Consider the following 25596-nt stretch of genomic DNA (forward strand, 5'->3'; position numbering starts at 1 on the left):
CATCAAATCACTGAAGGACGTACGTGAAAACCCGAAGCAAACGGTTTTCTGTGTGTATGTACTGTACACTGCAGCTGCTGCAGAACCTCTAGGACCAGAAGAGGGTATCGCTGCCCTACTGGCATGGCAGACATAGATATAGCACTGTGGCTAGCATGTTCTTGCATCGAGAAAGGTGACCCCAAATCTGCTCTACTTACCCACCAAACAGATTTCGGAGGGTCTGCGTTGGAGACATCAAAGTTCCAAGCTCTTCCAGAAAGAGCGCCATAGCTGTCCAAAGGTTGCATCTGGAACTACAGCTTGGCTCTATCAAAGTGACTAAAGCGGAGCTGCAATACCACACACAACCCATAAACAGATGTGGCGCTGTTTTGTAAAAGGGGTTTCCGGGACCTAGGATAGGTCATCAATTTAATTTTGTTTGTGTCTGACCCTTGGACCACCTGTTTGACGCAGATGCGGCGCTCCTTAAAAGCCATGTGACGTCACGTTCATTGGTCACATTGGTTTATAGCTCAGTCTCATTCATGGGAATGGGGCTGAGCTGTGATACCAAGTTTTGCTGCTATATTATATATGGTGCGGTGCTTTGTTTGCTGATCGGTGGGGGGGCCCAGATATCAGACCTCCACCAAACTTCAATTAATGACCAATCCTAAGTATAGGTCATCAATTAATATGCCTGGGAAATCCTGTTAATAGACATGAGATCCAGATAACATCCAGTGTCCCCATCTCCCCAGTCCGGAGTTCCCAGTCTGACATAATTACTATAATCAGTGGATCGCTCTCCTCCACGTGTCGCAACGTACCAGTGAAGTGCAGGTGATCTGTATATTCTCTGCATACATTACAGAGGATTCCTTCATATCACAAGTCATTTCAGACCATGAATCTTCAAGGGCCAGTCCAGAAATAAACGATCTATGTAAAAACCAAAGGGCTCGCCAAAGGCAGGGACAACAAGATCCATCCCTAACCAGACAGGCAGTGCTACAGAGGGTCTGCAACTACAACCGAGCAAGCGGGACAGGGGCTACTCTATAAAGGAAGTGGGGGGGGGGGGGGATTATTAGACATAAGATACATAGGGAACACTACTCTATTGTAAGAGTAGGGGAAAACTGCCCTAAATATCAAGAGAGTAGAGAATGGGGTGGGGGTGCTCCATCAAGCAAAATGCAGGGTCTGCTCCGACTACCAAAAGGAGTAGGGGGCGGCAGCTCCGACTACCAAACACAGCACGGGGGCGGCAGCTCCGACTACCAAAAGGAATAAGTGGGAGGCAGCTCCGGCCACCAAAAGGAGTAGGGGGCGGCAGCTCCGGCTACCAAAAGGAGTAGGGGGCGGCAGCTCCGGCTACCAAAAGGAGTAGGGGGAGGCAGCTCCGGCTACCAAAAGGAGTAGGGGGCGGCAGCTCCGGCTACCAAAAGGAGTAGGGGGCGGCAGCTCCGGCTACCAAAAGGAGTAGGGGGAGGCAGCTCCGGCTACCAAAAGGAGTAGGGGGAGGCAGCTCCGGCTACCAAAAGGAGTAGGGGGCGGCAGCTCCGGCTACCAAAAGGAGTAGGGGGAGGCAGCTCCGGCTACCAAAAAGAGTAGGGGGAGGCAGCTCCGGCTACCAAAAGGAGTAGGGGGAGGCAGCTACCACTACCAAAAGGAGTAGGGGGGGGCAGCACCGGCTAGCAAAAGGAGTGGGGGGGGGGGGAGCTTCGGTTCCAAAAAGGAGCAGGGGGGGCAGCTACCACTACCAAAAGGAGTAGGGGGGAGGCAGCTCCGACTACTAAACAAGTAGAGGGTCTGCTGTGACTACCATACAAGTAGAGAGCCACCATGGCTCGGCACTATAGCGACCACTCCTTTAAAGGGATGTATGAGATGAGGAAGCCATGACCCTCTTGTTCACGGGACAGATCTGATATTACAGTGCAACCCCATTAAAGGCTGCCATACCGCTCACAGCCCATGGACAATTGTGGCGCTATTTCTGGAAGAAATCATCCTCGGTTTCCTAATGTCAAGTATCCTCTTTAATATGCCACATAAAATAAACTCCAGCTTAGAGAAGACCAGATCTAGCCCTCAAGGAAATCTTCTACATCCTCAAACAACCATCTAGAAGGAGCCACCATGTTATTAAAGCCGTAATATACAATTATCTGGACTCTGAGACGTAACCTTCAATTTCCACCTGAGACTACAACAAGACGCACATGCCTCCTCGTGCCAGACGCCGCCCTTGCCAATGCTAACATTCCACAGAACGGGAGAATTTCATGCAAAAAAGGTCAAAATATTAATATTTCACCGTCAACACAAGAAAAATCATAAGCAACCATTTGCTGAGTACAGATTCTTAAAGGGGTTGTGCCATGAACACAACCATGGCCAATATGACCTATTAGGACTCATGGACATCACAGGGAGCAGCGCTCCTACGCTTGGCTGTCCCTCTACTTGTCAGAGTCCCTAAAAAGTGTAACTCCGGCTCCAAAGGCCATTTAGTCTACAGCTGTCGTGTGACTCCATTTCAAGTGAAGGAGGGACTTGATGACACGGCCATCGTTGCTCACACAATGGGAGCCATGGTCAAAGTTGCCGTGTAGCCATAGTCCACAAAGCAGACATGTAATACTATAGTTCACCTGTAGTGGCCACTGCAGAGAAAATGTGCAGCTGAATGCAGCCGATCCCGGCGATCACTGCTGATACCAGAGGTTTTAGATGCCAGATCCACTTGAAATAGTATTGCCACGAAGGAATCCGCCAATCTGCCAAATATCCATTACTGGTCTACATCTATAGACAGCTATATGGGCATCTTCAGCAGGCACAAGTTACTTGTGTAAACATAAGCGGGGTGGAGGTGCCAAGACAACCATACGAAAAATTGTATATAATGAGGTTGGGGGGGGTGTTCGTTTTTTTTATCCCCAGAAACAGCGCCTCTCTTGACCATAGGCTGTCTTTGGTATTGCAGTCTTTACTTCAATATATCTGTGCTACAATACCAGACACAGCCCAGGGACAGGACTAGAAAAAGAAACCAAAACACTGTTTTTCTAGATAACCTGTCAATTGGCGAGTTCACATGTACTACATATTCCAGATACGAGACTCTAGGCAAATTCGAGGTAAAATTGCGGTATCACTTACATGCAGATTCTGTTGCATTGCGCAGATATGGAAATCCACAGCATGCAGATTATTTCCACTATGTGTGGATAAGGTTTCCAAAACACGGCCAATCTGCCATGTCTGAACTTATGTCCACAAGGGTCTTCGTAAAGAAAGGGATAACTTGCAGATCAGTGGGGGTCTGACCACTCAGGAGAACAGGGGATGTAGGGTATGGTGGCCAGGCAGCATGTGCACAGCTCCATTCATCTCAATGGCAGGAGAGGAGATGGGGTAGTGCTATAGTTCAGTTATCTCCAGCACCGCTATAGAAATGAATGGCATGGGGCACCCTTTGCCTAACCACAATGGGGGACAAAAATCACCCGTTCTCTGGCTTGGAGGAGGGCTGAGCAGTCAGACCCCCACCCATTTGCAAGTAGTCCCCTATCTTGTGGATAGGTGATAACATGCCAAGCTGGGGGATGAATTCGTCATACGTTGAATTAGCGACAAATTGGTATTCAGAAACGCAAAAATCCAGGACAGGTCACCAATATCAAATTGGTAGGTGCTGACTTCCAGTACCCCTGCCGATCAGCTGTTTGAAGGAGCAGCGGTGCTGGGGTAAGTGCTGCAGCCTCCTCACTGTATATCAGGAACAGCTCCATATACTGTATAGAGGTTGAACCTGCATGGGACTAAGCTGCAAAACAGCCAGGTAAGATGACAGCCATGAAGAAGAGGCCGAGACATGCAGCCCCCTCAATAAAGTGAACAGTGGGGGTGCCGGGGGACAGAGCTGCAACAATCTCACAGTCATCTGGGCTTAAAGGGTTTCCCTATGAACTTGACCAAATATAAATTAGTAGTCTGGCACTTGTCAGAAACCCGGCCATGATGTCCTTATTGTAGATTATAAGGCAGGGACACAACATGTATGAGAAGATAACCCGGCCACAAGACCATGGTCATATCCTATCCATTGGCAATTGATCAAGACACAAGACTGTCACCACTAAGACGGCTAGAGAAAATATTAAAACTCAGCAAAATTTGGAAATATTAAACGTTCAGTTTTCTACAAAATTAAACATAGTTCTGCTCATGGGAAACCCCTTTAATGTAACATGAACATAGTGTAAGCTGTAGGGCGATGTGACTGTCAAGTACACGTCCTGACAGATGGAAGGCTATATGTTCGGATGGAACGTTTATAGATCGCGCTCCACTAGTTTTCTCAATCGTTAGTCGTCATTACTACGATCACGAGGTTCTCTGATGATGACATATCACTAAGACGTCTGGATCATTGGGAACCCAAATGCCAGGACCCTCAGGAATCCTAATACGGTACGGACTGCTCCTTCAAGTCTTCAGGAAGCAGCAACCTTGTCCTCAGGATCAACAGAGGTCCCAAGGATGAGACCGCTCCCCACTTATCTGTAGCATGGTCCGCACCCGAATTACCCATATATCAGACAGGTGCTGACCAGCTGCTGCAAAACTACAACTCCCATCATCCCCAGCAGTCTGTGCCCGTTTGGGTTTTCTGGAAGATGCAGCTCGAGATCCACAGGTTGGAGATTTACTTACACAGATCTATTATACGTGAAAAACATCATTGTCGTGTGCTAGAGGCCTTAGTCTCTGTTCACATCTGCCCCGCAGTTTCCATCCTAAACAGAAGCCACAGTGCAGGGCCAGATCTGTCACACGCCAGACACTAGTGAAAATCGAAAGACCCCATCAAGTTTCAGTGCAGTGCCCGTGTACTGTGTTACTCTTCCTGTCAATAACAGGGGAACATGTGATGGAGACTCTGATGCCGAGGTCAACACAGACACATCAAAGAGTATAAAATATAGTCATATAAACTGAATAATATATTAGGGCGACTGATAATAATTTCATAATATTACTAGTCATCACTCCATCAATAATTCAGTATTAACAGGGATAAGACCACTACCATAATAAGACTGCGTTCACACCAGAATCTGCATCCGCTCCATCATAGGACACAGTAAGCAGACACGAGGGACATCACTCTCTATAGAACCGATCCGTCCTGTCAGGGATCCACCGGGTTCTCCATCAATATCACTAGTCACTGTGGGACTATTATAGGATTATCTTATTACATCCACAATATCAGACGGACTCTGTGATGCAGATGTGAACAGACCCTTAACAGCACTATCACAGCATTATATATTCTTCTTGGATTTGCGGTGTAACATTTTTTCTGCTTTTGCATGGATATTTTTTAAAAGTACTTGCAGGGTTTTGGCCGTGTTAGTAAATTGCTATTTTTCCCCAACTTTGAACTTCTTCGGGGGGGGGGTCTCATTATAGAGCATTGCAACAGTACAAGAAAATATTGGGAAAAATCACAGCTGACCGTATGTAAAAAAAATATATAATATAAATAACATGAATAATAAAGAGTAATAAATACAAATAAGGAAATAATAGGGATAATGTTAATAAATCAGCAAATAAAACCAATAATAATAAAAATTACAACTAAAAAACAATAAAAAAAATAATATAAATATAATAAAAATAATAATTACAACTCTAAAAATAATAATATAAATCTAACAATAATAAAATTAATAATAATAATATAAATCATATAAAAATCTAATAAAAAAATAAAATATAAATCTAATACAATAAAATTAATAATAATAAATAATAATATAAATCTAATATAATATAATAATAATATAAAATTAATTAATAGTAATGTAATCTAATAATTGGCGTATTTGGGATTTCCTCACCTTCTCGGGCTTTTAGCAGCACGGTGTTGGCCACGATATTTTCCAGTTCCATGATCTCGCAGTTTACAGCGGAGCGGTCATTCAATGGACGGAGCGATTACCAATTAATCGCCAATCTATGGTAAACAGCGCCGATTTGGCGGAGACGTCATGAACGTGGGTCCTACAAGTCCTCTCTGTCCCCTGGGATTGGAAATATTATTGTACTATAGGGAACGGGGTAAGAGAATGGGTGTAGGGATGGCAGGGGTCTCCTGAGGGCACAGAGGGGGGTACAGGGGGGCACAAGGATACAAAGTATCCCCTATAACACTCAGTCTATATGGAAGCAGCAGCCAGTGCCAGCCTGTAATGTGGGCAGAGCTACAGCCAGCAGGCAGGGTGGTGAAGGGGCTGCAGCCTACACACGGATCAGCCAGGCCCCCTGCAGGTAATGGGGGGCAGCAGCCTGACACTTGGGGGGTCCTACCAGCATAACTTAGAGGGGGGCGGCAGCCCCATAGTCAGCAGCAGCAGCTCCGGGCACAGGACGGGGATCCGCTCCTCCCCGGCCGATCACAGCGATCTAGAGGCGGCGGCAGGTCGGGGATCCTCCCCAGTGCTGGTCCCTGGCCGGGGGGTGATAATCCCCGGGGCAGCGGCAGCAGGAAGTAACATGGAACTGGAGGCGGCGAATGGACGAGCTAGATGCTGGATCCTAGTGGCTGAAGGACCTGTGGTGATGTCATGGCCATGTGACCGGTCACGTGTGCGCGGGGAGGAGTCTGGATGCGCCTGTGCTGTGTATGTGTGTGATGTGTGTGGTGTAGAGGTGTGTGTAGTATAGAGGTGTGTATAACCTGTGTGGTGTAGAGGTGTGTGTAGTATAGAGTGGTGTGTATAACCTGTGTGTACTATAGAGGTGTGTGTACAACCTGTGTGGTATAGAGTGGTGTGTATAACCTGTGTGTAATGTAGAGATGTGTGTAATATGTGATGTACAGATGTGTGTATACCTTGTGTGTGGTGTAGAGATGTGTATAATCTCAGTCCCATTGTGTGAAGTGACTATTTCTTTGTAATGTTTCTGTTTGCCTGTAGTTGAATCCTATACATTGTACAGTGCTGCGGAATATGTTGGTGCTATGTAAATAAAATGTTATTATTACAGCTTATGTGTGGTGTAGAGGTGTTTGTATAACGTGTGTGTATTGTGCATAGTTTGCAGAGCTGTGTGTGTAATGTCTATGGTATAGATGTGCGTATAACCTGTGTGGGTATTGTGCAGAGTTGTGTGTATGCAACTTGTCTCTGTAAGGTATAGGTGTAGTATCTATGGTGTAGATGTGTGTATAACCTGTGTGTAATATGTATTGTGCAGAGCTGTGTGTGTAACTTGTCTCTGTAATGTAATGTATAATGCGTATAACTTGTGTATGGTGCAGATCTGTGTGTATCATGTATGTCAGGTGCAGGAAGCATGGCTGCGTGTATAAGGCTGTGTTCACATCTGCGCTTAGTGTCTGTCCAGTGCACATCCATCAGAAATCCCAATGGTTTCGGGGCCACATGGTAACTCAGTGGTTAGCACTGCAGCCTTGCAGCGCTGGAGTCCTGGTGTTCAAATCCCGCCAAGGGCAAAAAACCATCTGCAAGGAGTTTGTATGTTCTCCTGTGTTTGCATGGATTTCCATCCCGTATTCCAAAGACATAGTGATAGGGAAAAATGTACATTGTGAGCTCTATGTGGGGCGCACAATCTACATTAAAAATTAAAAAAAAAAAATCCCAATGGTTTCATCCAGCGATTTCAATAAAAACACCGATACTCAACGTTATAGTCTGAGAGGTCCCTTACAATTTGTGTCCAACATGCCACCGATCTGTTGCTATCCATTTCTCATGTCTTTTGGGCCTGAGGTGGAGCAGAACAGCTAGGACAGTAGAAAGTACCGTAATGTGCATAATGCAGGGCTCTGTATGTAACTTGTGTATAATGTGCAGGGTTCTGTATGTAATGTGTGTATAATGTGCAGGGTTCTGTATGTAACTTGTGTATAATGTGCAGGGTTCTGTATATAATGTGCAGGGCTCTGTATGTAACTTGTGTATAATGTGCAGGGCTCTCTATGTAACTTGTGTATAATGTGCAGGGTTCTGTATATAATGTGCAGGGCTCTGTATGTAACTTGTGTATAATGTGCAGGGCTCTCTATGTAACTTGTGTATAATGTGCAGGGCTCTGTATGTAACTTGTGTATAATGTGCAGGGCTCTCTATGTAACTTGTGTATAATGTGCAGGGCTCTGTATGTAACTTGTGTATAATGTGCAGGGTTCTGTATATAATGTGCAGGGCTCTGTATGTAACTTGTGTATAATGTGCAGGGCTCTCTATGTAACTTGTGTATAATGTGCAGGGCTCTCTATGTAATGTGTGTATAATGTGCAGGGTTCTGTATGTAACGTGTGTATAATGTGCAGGGCTCTGTATGTAACTTGTGTATAATGTGCAGGGCTCTCTATGTAACTTGTGTATAATGTGCAGGGCTCTCTATGTAACTTGTGTATAATGTGCAGGGCTCTGTATGTAACTTGTGTATAATGTGCAGGGCTCTGTATGTAACTTGTGTATAATGTGCAGGGTTCTGTATGTAATGTGTGTATAATGTGCAGGGTTCTGTATGTAACTTGTGTATAATGTGCAGGGTTCTGTATATAATGTGCAGGGCTCTGTATGTAACTTGTGTATAATGTGCAGGGCTCTCTATGTAACTTGTGTATAATGTGCAGGGTTCTGTATATAATGTGCAGGGCTCTGTATGTAACTTGTGTATAATGTGCAGGGCTCTCTATGTAACTTGTGTATAATGTGCAGGGCTCTGTATGTAACTTGTGTATAATGTGCAGGGCTCTCTATGTAACTTGTGTATAATGTGCAGGGCTCTGTATGTAACTTGTGTATAATGTGCAGGGTTCTGTATATAATGTGCAGGGCTCTGTATGTAACTTGTGTATAATGTGCAGGGCTCTCTATGTAACTTGTGTATAATGTGCAGGGCTCTCTATGTAATGTGTGTATAATGTGCAGGGTTCTGTATGTAACGTGTGTATAATGTGCAGGGCTCTGTATGTAACTTGTGTATAATGTGCAGGGCTCTCTATGTAACTTGTGTATAATGTGCAGGGCTCTCTATGTAACTTGTGTATAATGTGCAGGGCTCTGTATGTAACTTGTGTATAATGTGCAGGGCTCTGTATGTAACTTGTGTATAATGTGCAGGGTTCTGTATGTAATGTGTGTATAATGTGCAGGGTTCTGTATGTAACTTGTGTATAATGTGCAGGGTTCTGTATATAATGTGCAGGGCTCTGTATGTAACTTGTGTATAATGTGCAGGGCTCTCTATGTAACTTGTGTATAATGTGCAGGGTTCTGTATATAATGTGCAGGGCTCTGTATGTAACTTGTGTATAATGTGCAGGGCTCTCTATGTAACTTGTGTATAATGTGCAGGGCTCTGTATGTAACTTGTGTATAATGTGCAGGGCTCTCTATGTAACTTGTGTATAATGTGCAGGGCTCTGTATGTAACTTGTGTATAATGTGCAGGGTTCTGTATATAATGTGCAGGGCTCTGTATGTAACTTGTGTATAATGTGCAGGGCTCTCTATGTAACTTGTGTATAATGTGCAGGGCTCTCTATGTAATGTGTGTATAATGTGCAGGGTTCTGTATGTAACGTGTGTATAATGTGCAGGGCTCTGTATGTAACTTGTGTATAATGTGCAGGGCTCTCTATGTAACTTGTGTATAATGTGCAGGGCTCTCTATGTAACTTGTGTATAATGTGCAGGGCTCTGTATGTAACTTGTGTATAATGTGCAGGGCTCTGTATGTAACTTGTGTATAATGTGCAGGGTTCTGTATGTAATGTGTGTATAATGTGCAGGGTTCTGTATGTAACTTGTGTATAATGTGCAGGGTTCTGTATATAATGTGCAGGGCTCTGTATGTAACTTGTGTATAATGTGCAGGGCTCTCTATGTAACTTGTGTATAATGTGCAGGGCTCTGTATGTAATGTGTGTATAATGTGCAGGATTCTGTATGTAATGTGTGTATAATGTGCAGGGTTCTGTATGTAATGTGTGTATAATGTGCAGGGCTCTGTATGTAACTTGTGTATAATGTGCAGGGCTCTCTATGTAACTTGTGTATAATGTGCAGGGCTCTGTATGTAACTTGTGTATAATGTGCAGGGTTCTGTATATAATGTGCAGGGCTCTGTATGTAACTTGTGTATAATGTGCAGGGCTCTCTATGTAACTTGTGTATAATGTGCAGGGCTCTCTATGTAATGTGTGTATAATGTGCAGGGTTCTGTATGTAATGTGTGTATAATGTGCAGGGCTCTGTATGTAACGTGTGTATAATGTGCAGGGTTCTGTATGTAATGTGTGTATAATGTGCAGGGTTCTGTATGTAATGTGTGTATAATGTGCAGGGCTCTGTATGTAACGTGTGTATAATGTGCAGGGTTCTGTATGTAATGTGTGTATAATGTGCAGGGCTCTGTATGTAACGTGTGTATAATGTGCAGGGTTCTGTATGTAACGTGTGTATAATGTGCAGGGTTCTGTATGTAATGTGTGTATAATGTGCAGGGTTCTGTATGTAATGTGTGTATAATGTGCAGGGCTCTGTATGTAACGTGTGTATAATGTGCAGGGTTCTGTATGTAACGTGTGTATAATGTGCAGGGCTCTGTATGTAACTTGTGTATAATGTGCAGGGCTCTGTATGTAACTTGTGTATAATGTGCAGGGCTCTCTATGTAACTTGTGTATAATGTGCAGGGTTCTGTATGTAATGTGTGTATAATGTGCAGGGCTCTGTATGTAATGTGTGTATAATGTGCAGGGTTCTGTATGTAATGTGTGTATAATGTGCAGGGCTCTGTATGTAATGTGTGTATAATGTGCAGGGCTCTGTATGTAACTTGTGTATAATGTGCAGGGTTCTGTATGTAATGTGTGTATAATGTGCAGGGCTCTGTATGTAACTTGTGTATAATGTGCAGGGTTCTGTATGTAATGTGTGTATAATGTGCAGGGCTCTGTATGTAACTTGTGTATAATGTGCAGGGTTCTGTATGTAATGTGTGTATAATGTGCAGGGCTCTGTATGTAACTTGTGTATAATGTGCAGGGCTCTCTATGTAACTTGTGTATAATGTGCAGGGCTCTGTATGTAATGTGTGTATAATGTGCAGGGTTCTGTATGTAATGTGTGTATAATGTGCAGGGCTCTGTATGTAACTTGTGTATAATGTGCAGGGCTCTGTATGTAACTTGTGTATAATGTGCAGGGCTCTGTATGTAACTTGTGTATAACGTGCAGGGCTCTGTATGTAACTTGTGTATAATGTGCAGGGCTCTGTATGTAACTTGTGTATAATGTGCAGGGCTCTCTATGTAACTTGTGTATAATGTGCAGGGTTCTGTATGTAACTTGTGTATAATGTGCAGGGTTCTATATGTAACTTGTGTATAATGTGCAGGGCTCTGTATGTAACTTGTGTATAATGTGCAGGGCTCTCTATGTAACTTGTGTATAATGTGCAGGGCTCTGTATGTAACTTGTGTATAATGTGCAGGGCTCTGTATGTAACTTGTGTATAATGTGCAGGGCTCTGTATGTAACTTGTGTATAATGTGCAGGGCTCTGTATGTAACGTGTGTATAATGTGCAGGGTTCTGTATGTAACGTGTGTATAATGTGCAGGGTTCTGTATGTAACGTGTGTATAATGTGCAGGGCTCTGTATGTAACTTGTGTATAATGTGCAGGGTTCTGTATGGAACGTGTGTATAATGTGCAGGGTTCTGTATGTAATGTGTGTATAATGTGCAGGGCTCTGTATGTAACTTGTGTATAATGTGCAGGGCTCTCTATGTAACTTGTGTATAATGTGCAGGGCTCTGTATGTAATGTGTGTATAATGTGCAGGGTTCTGTATGTAATGTGTGTATAATGTGCAGGGCTCTGTATGTAACTTGTGTATAATGTGCAGGGCTCTGTATGTAACTTGTGTATAATGTGCAGGGCTCTGTATGTAACTTGTGTATAACGTGCAGGGCTCTGTATGTAACTTGTGTATAATGTGCAGGGCTCTGTATGTAACTTGTGTATAATGTGCAGGGTTCTGTATGTAACTTGTGTATAATGTGCAGGGCTCTGTATGTAACTTGTGTATAATGTGCAGGGCTCTCTATGTAACTTGTGTATAATGTGCAGGGCTCTGTATGTAACTTGTGTATAATGTGCAGGGCTCTGTATGTAACTTGTGTATAATGTGCAGGGCTCTGTATGTAACTTGTGTATAATGTGCAGGGCTCTGTATGTAACGTGTGTATAATGTGCAGGGTTCTGTATGTAACGTGTGTATAATGTGCAGGGTTCTGTATGTAACATGTGTATAATGTGCAGGGCTCTGTATGTAACTTGTGTATAATGTGCAGGGTTCTGTATGGAACGTGTGTATAATGTGCAGGGTTCTGTATGTAATGTGTGTATAATGTGCAGGGCTCTGTATGTAACTTGTGTATAATGTGCAGGACGATGTATGTTATTTGTGTATAATGTTCAGGGTGGTGTATGTTATTTGTGTATAATGTGCAGGGCGGTGTATGTTGCAGAGCTGTGTGCTTGTGTAACTTGTATGTAGTATGCATGCTGCCGTACTGTGTGTGTATATCCTGCTTGCAGCGTGACTCTTGTGTATAATGTGTACATTGCAGAACTGTGTGTGTAATGTGCAGAGTGCCTGAGCTGTGTGTAATGTGGTTTTATTGTGCACACTCCAGAGCTGAATACATGTAATGTGCATATGTGTGTAACCTGCCCAGTACAGAGTTCACCAGGAAAGCTGAAAAAGTGTCATTTGCTCCAGTGTGCCCTGTTCAGAGCCATGTGTACACAGCTAGGCGTAAGATGTGTTGTGCACCATGTTACACGTTGTGTACATAACATATGTTTGTATGTTTTGAACTGTATTTTATTTTTACTATGAATTAAAAGTGACATTTTATGGAAATCCAGTGTGATGTGGACTTTTCTCCACAATTTTTTGTCAACATATACAACCCCTGGCAAAAATGATGGAATCACCAGTCCCTGAGGACGTTCCTTGAGTTTAATTTTGTAGAAAAAAAGCAGATCACAGCCATGGGAAAAAACTCAAGGCATTTCATGTGGCAACTTTCTGGCTTTAAATAAAAAAAAATAATATATATATATATATATATATATATATATATATATATATATATATATATACAGTCCTATGAAAAAGTTTGGGCACCCCTATTAATCTTAATCATTTTTAGTTCTAAATATTTTGGTGTTTGCAGCAGCCATTTCAGTTTGATATATCTAATAACTGATGGACACAGTAATATTTCAGGATTGAAATGAGGTTTATTGTACTAACAGAAAATGTGCAATATGTATTAAACCAAAATTTGACCGGTGCAAAAGTATGGGCACCTCAACAGAAAAGTGACATTAATATTTAGTAGATCCTCCTTTTGCAAAGATAACAGCCTCTAGTCGCTTCCTGTAGCTTTTAATCAGTTCCTGGATAAAGGTATTTTGGACAAACAATTCAAGTTCAGTTAAGTTAGATGGTCGCCGAGCATGGACAGCCCGCTTCAGATCATCCCACAGATGTTCAATGATATTCAGGTCTGGGGACTGGGATGGCCATTCCAGAACATTGTAATTGTTCCTCTGCATGAATGCCTGAGGATTTGGAGCGGTGTTTTGGATCATTGTCTTGCTGAAATATCTATCCCCGGCGTAACTTCAACTTCGTCACTGATTCTTGAACATTATTCTCAAGAATCTGCTGATACTGAGTGGAATCCATGCGACTCTCAACTTTAACAAGATTCCCGATGCCGGCATTGGCCACACAGCCCCAAAGCATGATGGAACCTCCACCAAATTTTACAGTGGGTAGCATGTGTTTTTCTTGGAATGCTGTTTCTTTTTGGACGCCATGCATAACGCCTTTTTTTATAACCAAACAACTCAATTTTTGTTTCCAAAATGAAGCTGCCTTGTCCAAATGTGCTTTTTCATACCTCAGGCAACTCTATTTGTGGCGTACGTGCAGAAACGGCTTCTTTCTCATCACTCTCCCATACAGCTTCTCCTTGTGCAAAGTGCGCTGTATTGCTGACTGATGCACAGTGACACCATCTGCAGCAAGATGATGCTGCAGCTCTTTGGAGGTGGTCTGTGGATTGTCCTTGACTGTTCTCACCATTCTTCTTCTCTGCCTTTCTGATATTTTTCTTGGCCTGCCACTTCTGGGCTTAACAAGAACTGTCCCTGTGGTCTTCCATTTCCTTACTATGTTCCTCACAGTGGAAACTGACAGGTTAAATCTCTGAGACAACTTTTTGTATCCTTCCCCTGAACAACTATGTTGAACAATCTTTGTTTTCAGATCATTTGAGAGTTGTTTTGAGTAGCCCATGATGCCACTCTTCAGAGGAGATTCAAATAGGAGATCAACTTGCAATTGGCCACCTTAAATACCTTTTCTTATGATTGGATACATCTGGCTATGAAGTTCAAAGCTCACTGAGGTTACAAAACCAATTTTGTGCTTCAGTAAGTCAGTAAAAAGTAGTTAGGGGAATTCAAATCAATAAAATGATAAGGGTGCCCATACTTTTGCACCGGTCAAATTTTGGTTTAATGCATATTGCACATTTTCTGTTAGTACAATAAACCTCATTTCAATCCTGAAATATTACTGTGTCCATCAGTTATTAGATATATCAAACTGAAATGGCTGTTGCAAACACCAAAATATTTAGAACAAAAAAATGATTAAGATTAATAGGGGTGCCCAAACTTTTTCATAGGACTGTATATATATATATATATATATATATATATATATATATATATTTGTGGCAGCCAGTAACAGTTAGATTTTTAGAACAAGCGCAGGGAAAAATTATGGAATCATGAGAAACAAACAAGATAACACTCCAAAACATCACTCGGACTTTGTTGCACCACCTCTGGCTTTTCTAACTGCTTGCAGTCTCTGAGGCATTGACTTCATGAGTAATAATCAGGACTCTTCAAAAATGGGATTTACGTACAGAAAAGCTAAAAGAAAGCCATCACTAACACCAAAACAGAAAAAAACAAGGTTACAATGGGCTAAGGAAAGGCAATCGTGGAGTGTGGATGAAAGTCATATTCAGTGATGAATCTGGAATCTGCATTGGGCAAGGTGATGATGCTGGAACTTTTGTTTGGTGCCTTCCAATGAGATTTGTGCAGACGACTGTCTGAGGAAAACACGCAAATTTTGACAGTCGATGATATGGGGCTGCATGTCAGGTAAAGGCACTGGGGAGATGGCTGCCGTTAAAGGGGTATCCCCATAACTCTTGTACACCAACCTGCAGGCTCTGTGCTCTGTTCACTTCCTGGTTTTCTCGGCACATTGGTGGGTGGGGTTTCACTTGCTCTGCTATCTGCTATGTTTGCAGTCAGTAATGAGGGATTGGTTGTAAATGCATTACCACAGTATGAAGCTGATGTAGCAGAGCTGGATTTGAGTCAGCTTGCATTACATACAGAGGTAACGGACTCCTTATCTCAGCCTTTATCAGCCAAATTCAATTAAACAAGAATCAGAAATGCCGGAGCTCCACCTCCCCTATCTGAGAAGCTCCATTACTTGTCAGACATACACTGCTGCTGAGCACTCAGCCCCTCCCTTCCCCCCTGAGAGCAGGCAGCTACATCACTTGGGAATTGAGCAGATAAGCCCAGTGGCCATAGAAACTGAGTGTAAACAATGAAGTGAATAAATTAAGATAGTGGCCAAACAACGCAGTTTTGATAAAGCAATGCATTTAGGAAAAGTCTTATATCCACACAAACTAGCAGTATAGATAGGATGCTTTTCATGGGACAACCCCTTTAAATCTTCAATAAATGCACAGGTTTCCATTGAAATTTTGGACACTTTTCTTATCCCATCTACAGTATTAGAAGGATATTTGGGGATGATGAAATCATTTTTCAAAATGATAATGCATCTTGCCATAGAGGAAAAATGTTTAAAACATTCCTTGTGTTGGAGTGTTATCTTGTTTGTTTGTTTTTCATGATTCCATAATTTTTTTCCTCAGAATTGTGTGATTCCATCATTTATTCCCTCCGCTTGTTCTAAAAATCTACCTGTTCCTGGCCACCCCAATTATTCTTCTTGATTTCGTTTAGTGTTTCTGAAAGCCAGAAAGTTGCCATACGAAATGCCTTTAGTTTTTTTCCATGGCTGTGATCTGTTTTTTCTTTTTTATCTACAAGATTAAACAACTCAAGGAACCTCCTCAGGGCCTGGTGATTCCATATTTTTTTTGCCAGGAGTTGTACTATGCAGTGGTGTGTAAGAAGTGTGAGTAGTATACCGTAGATATACAATATGTGACCAGAGCCTCCTACGTGTGTGCTGTGCAGGTGGTGTGAGCAGGGGCGTAACTACAGGGGTAGCAGTTGGCACTGGGGCCCAGAACACTAGGGGGCCCGGTGACAGCTGCTACTGCTGCAGATTTTTATTTTTTTTAAATAGGCCGTTACCTGCTGGAGTAACTCCAGCACATAACGGGCCCTATTTACTGCAGCGCCGGGGGCTGCCTGAAGATGGAGAGGAGCTGCCTTCTCCACAGTCCATCTTTTAACAGTAGTAAAGCCAGCAATTGCTGCCTTTACTACTGCACCCAAGCAGGGGCCGCCTGCTGTCCGGAGCCCTGCTGCCTCCCGGAACTTGTATGCCTTACCACGTCACATAAGACTGACCCCACAATCACAGGCTTCAAGAAGGCCCTGAAGACTCATCTATTCAGGAAGGCCTACAACCCCCAATAACACTATCACCGCACCGCCATCTGTACAGTCTCCCCCTCTCCTTCTGTCTCTACCCCCCTTCCACCATAGATTGTAAGCCCTCGCGGGCAGGGCCCTCTACCCCACTGTGCCAGTCGGTCTCTGCTAGTATTATATCTACCTGTATATTCTGTGTATTGTATGTAACCCCCAAATGTAAAGCACCATGGAATTAATGGTGCTATATAAATAAATAATAATAATAGTGACAGCACAGGAGAAACTCCTATCTCCTGCCCGCAGTCCCCAGGCCCTGTGCCGGCATCTATACTAGTAGACTGAAGGACCTGAGACATGACGTCATCAAAGGTCCTTTAATCTACTAACATAGACTCAGTGTCTTTTGTGGGCAGAGCTACCTGGATTGTAGAGGACAGTGTACAATGGGGGGAATGGGTTATAGGCTGTGAGGAAGAGGGTACATGGGCGTGCAGGCTGTGTGTGAGAAAGTCTGCACCCCCATTCCTTTCTCACATACAGCCTGCACACCCATGTACCCCTCCTACTCACAGTCTGCACCCCCCATTCTGCCCTATGTGAGCAAGAGGAGGGAATGGGTGTGTAGGCTGTGTGTGAGCAAAGAGGGTGACCTGGGGGTGCAGGCTGTGTGTGAGCAAGAGTGTGGTGGAATGGGGAGTTCCCCCTCCAGATCACCCTCTTGCTCGCACACAGCTTGCACCCCTATTTCCCCTCTTGCTTATACACACCCTGCACGCCACGTCACCCTCTTATTCACAAACAGCCTGCACGCACGCCCATGTACCCCTCTTGGAGGGGACCCCATGTCAAAAGTTCACCACGGGGTCCCGCCATTCCTAGTTACGCCACTGGGTGTGAGTAATTTCCTTGGTACATAGCAAGTCTACACCTCGCTCGAAATTATTATACAATTGATATTTTTCTCTGATTTTCCTAAATGTTCGATGCAAATGACAATTGGTATAATGTTCACTCCTCAACCATTAGAGAATAAATTATATTTTACTAGCAGTACCTGCGACTTCGTCCGCGGAACCCTGACCCCTTGCGCGACCCACCTGTAGCGCCGCGCAGGCTTCTTCCTTTGCCTTGTGTCCACAGCGGCTCCCTTTTCCTCATCTCCCCCCTGGCGCCCACCAACCCCCTTTTTTCCTACCCACTCCCTCATGTGCTCGCTTCTTTCTCCTACCCCGTGCCCCTTAGCCCCGTGTCCCCTCCCCCCCAACTCCATGCCCCCTTGTTACCTACCCCATGCCCCCTTCCCTATCTTACCTACCCAGTGACCCCTTTCCCCCCTCCCAGACCCTGTGTCACCTTTCCCCCCACCAACCTGTGCCCACGGCCTCACCAAACCCCAGGCTCCCCGTGCACCGATGTTACAGGGGTGCCTATGAGGGCCCCCATCCCGCGGGAAGCCATGTGCCCCCATTCCATCTGTGGGCGCTGTGGCGGCCCTGTCCCCGTCCCCCTTCCAGGGGCCCCCAGGTTTACCTGCCCAGGCCCCCCCATTCCTGTGTCCCCCACTGGACCGGCAACCATCTCACTCCCAACACCCCACCCTTCTACCTTCGCAAAATCCCCTTACTGTCGTCATAACTCTTCTCCTGTGGCCGAATGACATCGGCAACATCCCCAACGGACATGCAGAGGCTGCAGCTGCCACGGGACAGCAGGCCGAATCGGCGTTCCAGACCGCGGCGCAGGCGACCCCCTGTCCGGCCGCGGCAGAGCACTGCGGTCCTGTGGTAAGTCCACACATGTGGGGCAGCATACGCACTTCTCGCTGCCCCAGAGTACGGGCGCTGGTTCAGGATGCTCTGGACCTCTGAGAGTTGCCATGTTCTTGTGGACGCCGGCCGCTAGCTCCGCCAAAATAGAGAAGTGTCACCTATCCAGGTGAGCTGCTGATGGGGCTGGGATGACGTCATCCCAGGTCCTGCAGCGAATTCAAAAGTGAAAGTGCGGTCACTGGAGTGAATTGCGGTGGTGTACAGGAATTCCATGTAGCCTATCGTTCAATTCGGGACCCAAGGTATGTATGTGCGCAATTTCAGCCAAATCCGTTCACCCATCTAGGTGTCATTGCGTCCCCTTTCCAACCCCCCTTCCCCCCCCCCCCCGACCCCTTTGCACCCACCTCGGCCTCGGCCTCCTCCCCTGCCTGGGGTTAGGAGCTAGGCCTGAGAGGGCAATAGGGAGTTTGTGGCTTGCTATGCTAAAAAGTGTGTGGGATTGCAGAGCTAATGGTATGAGATGTGGTTTTGTGGGGGTCCTGGCAAAAACGTATGTGTGTGATTGTGACGAAAAGTAGCCTATCGTTCAATCCTGCCTAGGAACTATGTTTGTTGAAAATTTGAGCCAAATCGGTTATAACATTTCTTTTCACAAATTAAAAAAATCAAAATCCGCTGTTCCAAATTATTCTGCGCAACAGAGTTTCGAAACATTTTATGAGGAATGGTCATTTGTTGAATTTTCAGCATTAAGAGGTGACATTTACTGAAATCACAAGCTGTTATAACACGGGGTAAACGTGCATGTATTTTGGCAAAATACACGTGTAAAAATCAGACTCCCATTGACTTCAATGGTATTTTTTTTTTTTACACATGTAAAAAAAAAAACATGTCAAAATACACGTGTAAAATGTCATTGAAGTCAATGGGAGTCTGATTTTTACACGTGTATTTTGCCAAAATACACACGCGTTTACTCCGTGTGAAGGGGCCCTACAATCAGAAACTTCTTAAAGGGGCTCTATCAGCAAAATCATGCTGCTAGAGCCCCACATATGCGTGAATAGCCTTTAAAAAGGCTATTCAGGCACTGTAAATGTTATATTAAACTACCCCCCCGTTTTAAAATAATAACCTAAAAAAGAATGTGCTCTACTTACCGAACGTGCACGCTGGGCGGGCATTCAGGGTGTGTCTTCAACTTCATCCACGCCATTTCTTCCTCCGATGTCCTCCGGTCCCCGTCTTCCTCCGGTGCTCGCGAACGGACTTTGATTAAAAAAAAAAATGACCTGGGCGCATGCGCAGTAGCATGTGGCTTCTACTACGGCTATTGCGCAGGTGCCCAGGTCATTTTTTTTTTTTATCAAAGTCCGTTCGCGAGCGCTGGAGGAAGACGGGACCGGAGGACATCGAAGGAAGAAGAGGCATGGACGAAGATGAAGACACACCCTGAATGCCCGCCCAGCGTGCACGTTCGGTAAGTAGAGCACATTCTTTTTTAGGTTATTATTTTAAAACGGGGGGGGGTAGTTTAATATAACACTTACGGTGCCTGAATAGCCTTTTTAAAGGTGATAGAGCCCCTTTAAAGCGATGTTATCATTAAAACGACATTTTTTCTTGATAACACATAGGAATAGCCTTAAGAAAGGTTATTCTTCTCCTACTAACGCTGGGTTCACACCTGCGTTCAGGGTCTCCGTTCTATGGTTTCCATCTTCTGCATGCCAGAAGATGGAAACCATAGACTGGGTCCGGCCGTGAGCGTCGGTGAGCGTTTTATGCTCTCCGCCGCGAAACCGGTTTTTTTAATCCGGACACAGAGTACTGCATGTCCGACTCTGTGTCCGGTTTATAAAACCCGGTTTCGCGGCGGAGAGCCTAAAACGCTCACCGCCACTCACGACCGGACAGCTTTCTCACCCATTCAAATGAATGGATGAGAAAGACTCCTGCAGGTTTCCGTATCCTGCTCTGTTTTATGCAGGAAACGATAACCTGAAGTACGGAGTGCCGGCGCAGATGTGAACGAGCCCTTAGATGTCTTCTCCGCGCCGCCATTCGGTAGAAATCCCGGTTTTCTTCGGTATGCAAATGAGTTCTCTCGCAGCACTGGGGGCGGTCCCCAGTGCTCAATACAGTACTGGGGGCGTCCCCAATGCTGCGAGAGAACTCTCCAGCGCCGCCTCCATCTTCGTCTGGAACAGCCTCTCTTCGCGTCTTCTTTCGGCGCTGGGTTTAAACTTCTAGGCAGTCGGCTCTGCCATCGGGCCTTGGGCAGAGCCAACTGCGCATGCCCGTGGCCATTTTCTTGTGGCAGCTTATCCCATCTTACTGTGTAAGCGACCACAAAAAAATGGCCGTGGGCATGTGCAGTCAGCTCTGCCCGATGGCAGAGCCGACTGCGCATGCGTAGAAGTTTGAACCCAGCGCCGGAAGAATACGTGGAGTGAGGCCGTTCCAGACTAAAATGGAAGCGGCGCTGGAGATTTCTCTTGTAGCATTGGGGAAGCCCCCAGTGCTGTGAGAGAACTCATTTGCATACCGAAGGAAAACGGGATTTCTACCAAATGGCAGCACGGAGAAGACATCTAAAGGTAGGAGAAGCTGTATAAATATATAAGTGTCCCATACAGGAAATATGTAAAATCCCCTCAAAAGACAAGGGGGTGCTCCCTCCATCTGCTTTAAAAAAAAAGGTGTCATCTCTGAAGTTGACAAAGATTCTTCACTGTAAGGACTGTGAATCAATGGAATAGCCTACCCAGTAGCTGGTTCTGTACTGTAAGGACTGTGAATCAGTGGAATAGCCTACCCAGTAGCTGGTTCTGTACTGTAAGGACTGTGAATCAGTGGAATAGCCTACCCAGTAGCTAGTTCTGTACTGTAAGGATTGTGAATCAGTGGAATAGCCTACCCAGTAGCTGGTTTTGTAATGTAAGGACTGTGAATCAGTGGAATAGCCTACCCCAGGAGCTGGTCACAGCAGTAACAGCTTCAAAAAAGGTTTAGATGCCTTTATACAGCAAAATAGCATTGATGTTTGGATTCTTAGATATTCTGAGATATTGCTACATCATACCAGAATTTTTCTGCTATTTTTGGCAAACATTACAATGGAGGGAAGAAATTAGCTTATTCCATTCTGCCATATAACAGACTGGTGTACAAGGGTAGAGGCTGCCCTTGGTCTGGGGCCCATGGTGTAACTCACCATTGACCCTGTACACTACCCCATCATTTCGCGGAGCCCTTAGCTCACATTGTTTAGGTGAGGAGGACTCACAGGAATACCCAGCACCTCTACTAAACTTTGGGTCTTTGTATTATCCCTGTATTTGTACTGTATACTGTATACTACACTATATTATATGGTTAGGATTGAGATATTGTCTTACATATCCCGTCTGTTTACCTCTTATACAAGTCATACCATCTCCATGTTCCGGTCTTCCTTCGGAGTGACCACTTATGGGCTTGGCATCTGCATGGACTCTCCATTTTACCACCCATAACTACATATCATGTTGATAGCTGCTGCTGCCATTGGAAGGTTGTCCAAACTCCCTCAACCAAATTAACCTCTTTCCTTTCTAAGTTACCCAGCGACAAAATGTTCTTCCCCTGACCAAGCACAAATTTTACTGTCAAAACCTAGAAGTTGAGATATTTGGTGCCAACCTCCAATCCAATGGTGCACTACTAGAAATTGTGTTGCACAAACAAGTTGATGGCACCATGTCAAAGCCCGGCTCACGGGCCATTCTGAAACTGGGACTTGACCCTGTGGTTGGCCCAAGGTTACTATACTGGTTTAGTATATGGACATTTTTGATAGGTTCGGCCAATAATCTTCTGTCTATTGGCCACTGGATTGTCCTCAGACTTCACCAGTGTTTTTGTAAGTGCCAAGAGGTATCTCATGTACTTGGTTGTCTTTGGCCAATGCCTTCATTGAGGATTTATGTTTCTCTATGGATACTCATGTTTCCTCCCACACTTCAGTAATTTTTACACTTCACCCAATTTTGCCTGCGGCTGTGTATAGAAGCCATGAACAATGACACGAACGAGGAGCTATTTTGCCTGAGCTATTTCTGTAACATGCCGAAGCATCCGCTTTTGCATTATGTAAATACATAAGACCCATTTGTTACCTTTTGAGCTTCTTCACTCTTTTCTATAATGTCCCTATGTTGTTTATTTAAGCTGAAATTCATTTGGCACTGGCTAAACTGGGGTGTAAGGGGATGTTAAAGAGGACCTTTCATGTCCTCAGGCACATGCGGTTTTATAAACCGCTAGAAAGCCGGCAGTGTCATTACCGATATCTCTCCACTGTCAGAAGGGTGTTCCTGACAGTCTAGCTGGGCTGTGAGGACCGCCCCTCCTGACAGTACTGTCCATAGCTCTGTACTGTCAGAGGGGGTGTTCCTTACCACCCAGCAATGACGGTAAGCTGTGAGCAGTACTAGTCTATGGATGAGTACTATCAGGAGGGGGGGCATTCCTCACAGCCCAGCTAGACTGTCAGGAACGCCCTTCTGAAAGTGTAGAGCGATCAGTAACGGTACCGATATCTCAATGAATTCTGAATTCAGCACACTGTCAGATTTCTGGCGGTATATAAAACCGCATGTACCCAAAGACATGAAAGGTCCTCTTTAACTTTGCTGCAGTCAGATCCCAGGTTGCAGTCTCTAGAATAGTCCTAGCAGCAGTACTAAGGTCAAGAATACATCCAAAGGTCAAAACCAGGAGATCAGTCAGAATGTGACAGACCAAGGAATAAGACTACCCAGGAGCTAGAACCAAGATACTAGGCAAACAATCCAAATGAAAAGGTAAGAGTATATCCAGAGACAAGGTTGAAGTCAAGAACAAGGTCAGAGACAATACTAAAGATCAGTGACAAGTGCACCGGAGCTGCCTACTTTGGGAGGTAAAGTTCTGTGACTTTTTTCAGTTCGCCCCTCTCTGCCTTCCAAAAATCATGTTATTTCTCCATTGATATAGCCATATAAGAGCTTATTCTTTGTGTAAAGAGTTGTACTTTTAGATGGCACCATCTTGGTGTATATATACTCCTCAACATTGAGATTACAACAAGAAGAAGACTTGGTATTCTGGAAATCACAGGATGGATAGACATGTTAGTGATCCCACTTTATATAGGTATGAGCACCATATGCAGAAATACTCAGACTTCCATGCCTTGACAAGCTATTAGTAAAGTGATATGTTATACAACTCTGAATACACTTGGGCCAGAAATCATCAATCACCCCATACCCCAATCCTGGGAGCAGGACCGGTGGGACATACCCTTGTAACATTGCCCCTATTTTCTCCAGCCTGTACACCCGTATAGCCTTTGAGCCTTTCACCTCTTGGTAGTGATCAGCAAAGATCTCTCAATCAGTGCTGTAAGGACCTGCTTTTGTTTTTTAGTAGAGATGAGCGTACAGTAAAATGTTTGATATTCGATATTCGTTTCGAGTAGCCCCTCAATATTCGACTACTCGAATCGAATATCGAACCCTATTATAGTCTATGGGGGGGGAAATGCTCGTTTCAGGGGTAGGCAACGTTCAATAAAATTATACTTACCAAGTCCACAAGTGAAGGTCGGGCTGGATCCTCCGAGAAATCTTCTCCGTGCAGCGTCCCTGCGGCGTCTTCCGGCTCTGAATTCACTCTGCCAGGCATCGGGCCTGGACACTACAAGCGGACATGCGCAGTCGGCTCTGCCCAGGCCCGATGCCTGGCATAGTGAATGAAGAGCCGGAAGACGCCGCGGGGAAGCTGCACGGAGAAGACTGCTAAAGGTAGGAGAAGAACCAGCGTTGATTGGCGACTGTATAGCATTCGGCCAATCAATGCTGGTTCTGCATCGAACTTTTACATTTGAATAGCGAGTGGTACTCGATCGAGTACGAGTATTTCGAATACCGTAGTATTCGATCGAATACCTACTCGATCGAGTACTACTCGCTCATCTCTATTATTTAGTCATCTGCTACCTATGGATAACTCTAAATAGTCAACAACCAATTGATTATGACTCTTCGGTGCACTAAGGCGGCATTATGCTATATGGTGGCCAGTAGAGATGAATGAGTACTATTCGAAACTCCCGTTTTGAATAGCACGCACCCATAGGAATGAATGGACGCAGCCGGCATGCAAGGGGTTAAGCGGCTGGCCACTTCCATTCATTCCTATGGGTGCGTGCTATTCGAAACAGCCGTTTTGAATAGTACTCGCTCATCTCTAGTGGGCAGTAAAGAGGCATGAGACTCTGTGGGGGATACTATATAAGGGGGCATTATACTGTACTGGGACCACTACTGGGACATTATACTGCAGCAGTCCTGTGTAAAATATGGAGGGGAGTTTGGTGTACTGTACTATTTTGTCCAGATTTTTGTGACTTGTACGTTGGGTCCTCCACACAGGATCCTATGGGCATTAATGCTCGGCGAGTTTTTCCATATTTTACATCGCCGCTTTCCTTCAATAATTGACATGACATCTGAGAGCTTATTCTTTGCAACAGTTTTTCTTTTAGTTTGCATCACTTTTGTTGACGGAGCTATCCGAGGGCTCTTTTTTTCTGGACGAATTGTATCACATTCTGGTGTGTACAGCTTTTTTTTTTAGCATTCTTATGGTCCATTCAGACGGAGGAAAATGGCGCTGATTCTGGTGTGGAACCCGCATCAGAATCAGCGCTGAAAAAAAAAAGACTCCCATTGACTTTAATGGGTTCCGTTTTCTGAACGGAACCTATTGAAATCAATAGGAAAAAAGCCTTGAAGTCAATGGGAGTCTTGTTTTTCAGCACTGATTCTGACGCGGGTTCCACACCAGAATCAGCGCCAACTTCCTCCGTGTGAATGGACCCTTAGGGTGAGGTGACGTGACCAAAGCGCATTAATTTGTGCATTGTGGTATTTTTTTTTTTTTTTACAAGGTTCACTGTATGGGATACATAAGCAGGTT

At 44.6% G+C, this 25596-nt stretch overlaps 1 protein-coding gene across 1 annotated transcript in view; it reads right to left on the reverse strand.

Moving 5' to 3' along the window:
* Positions 1 to 6615, reverse strand: part of LOC142202582 (G protein-coupled receptor kinase 5-like) — a 44664-nt gene extending 38049 nt beyond the window's left edge. The window contains exon 1 of the mRNA XM_075272770.1: positions 5910 to 6615. Within this exon, the coding sequence (XP_075128871.1) occupies positions 5910 to 5961 (52 nt within the window). The 5' untranslated portion in view covers positions 5962 to 6615. The remainder of the gene's footprint in view (positions 1 to 5909) is intronic.
* Between the last annotated feature and the right edge of the window lie 18981 nt (positions 6616 to 25596).

The sequence above is a fragment of the Leptodactylus fuscus genome, chromosome 5 (genome assembly GCF_031893055.1).
Source record: "Leptodactylus fuscus isolate aLepFus1 chromosome 5, aLepFus1.hap2, whole genome shotgun sequence".
Lineage (NCBI taxonomy): Eukaryota > Metazoa > Chordata > Amphibia > Anura > Leptodactylidae > Leptodactylus > Leptodactylus fuscus.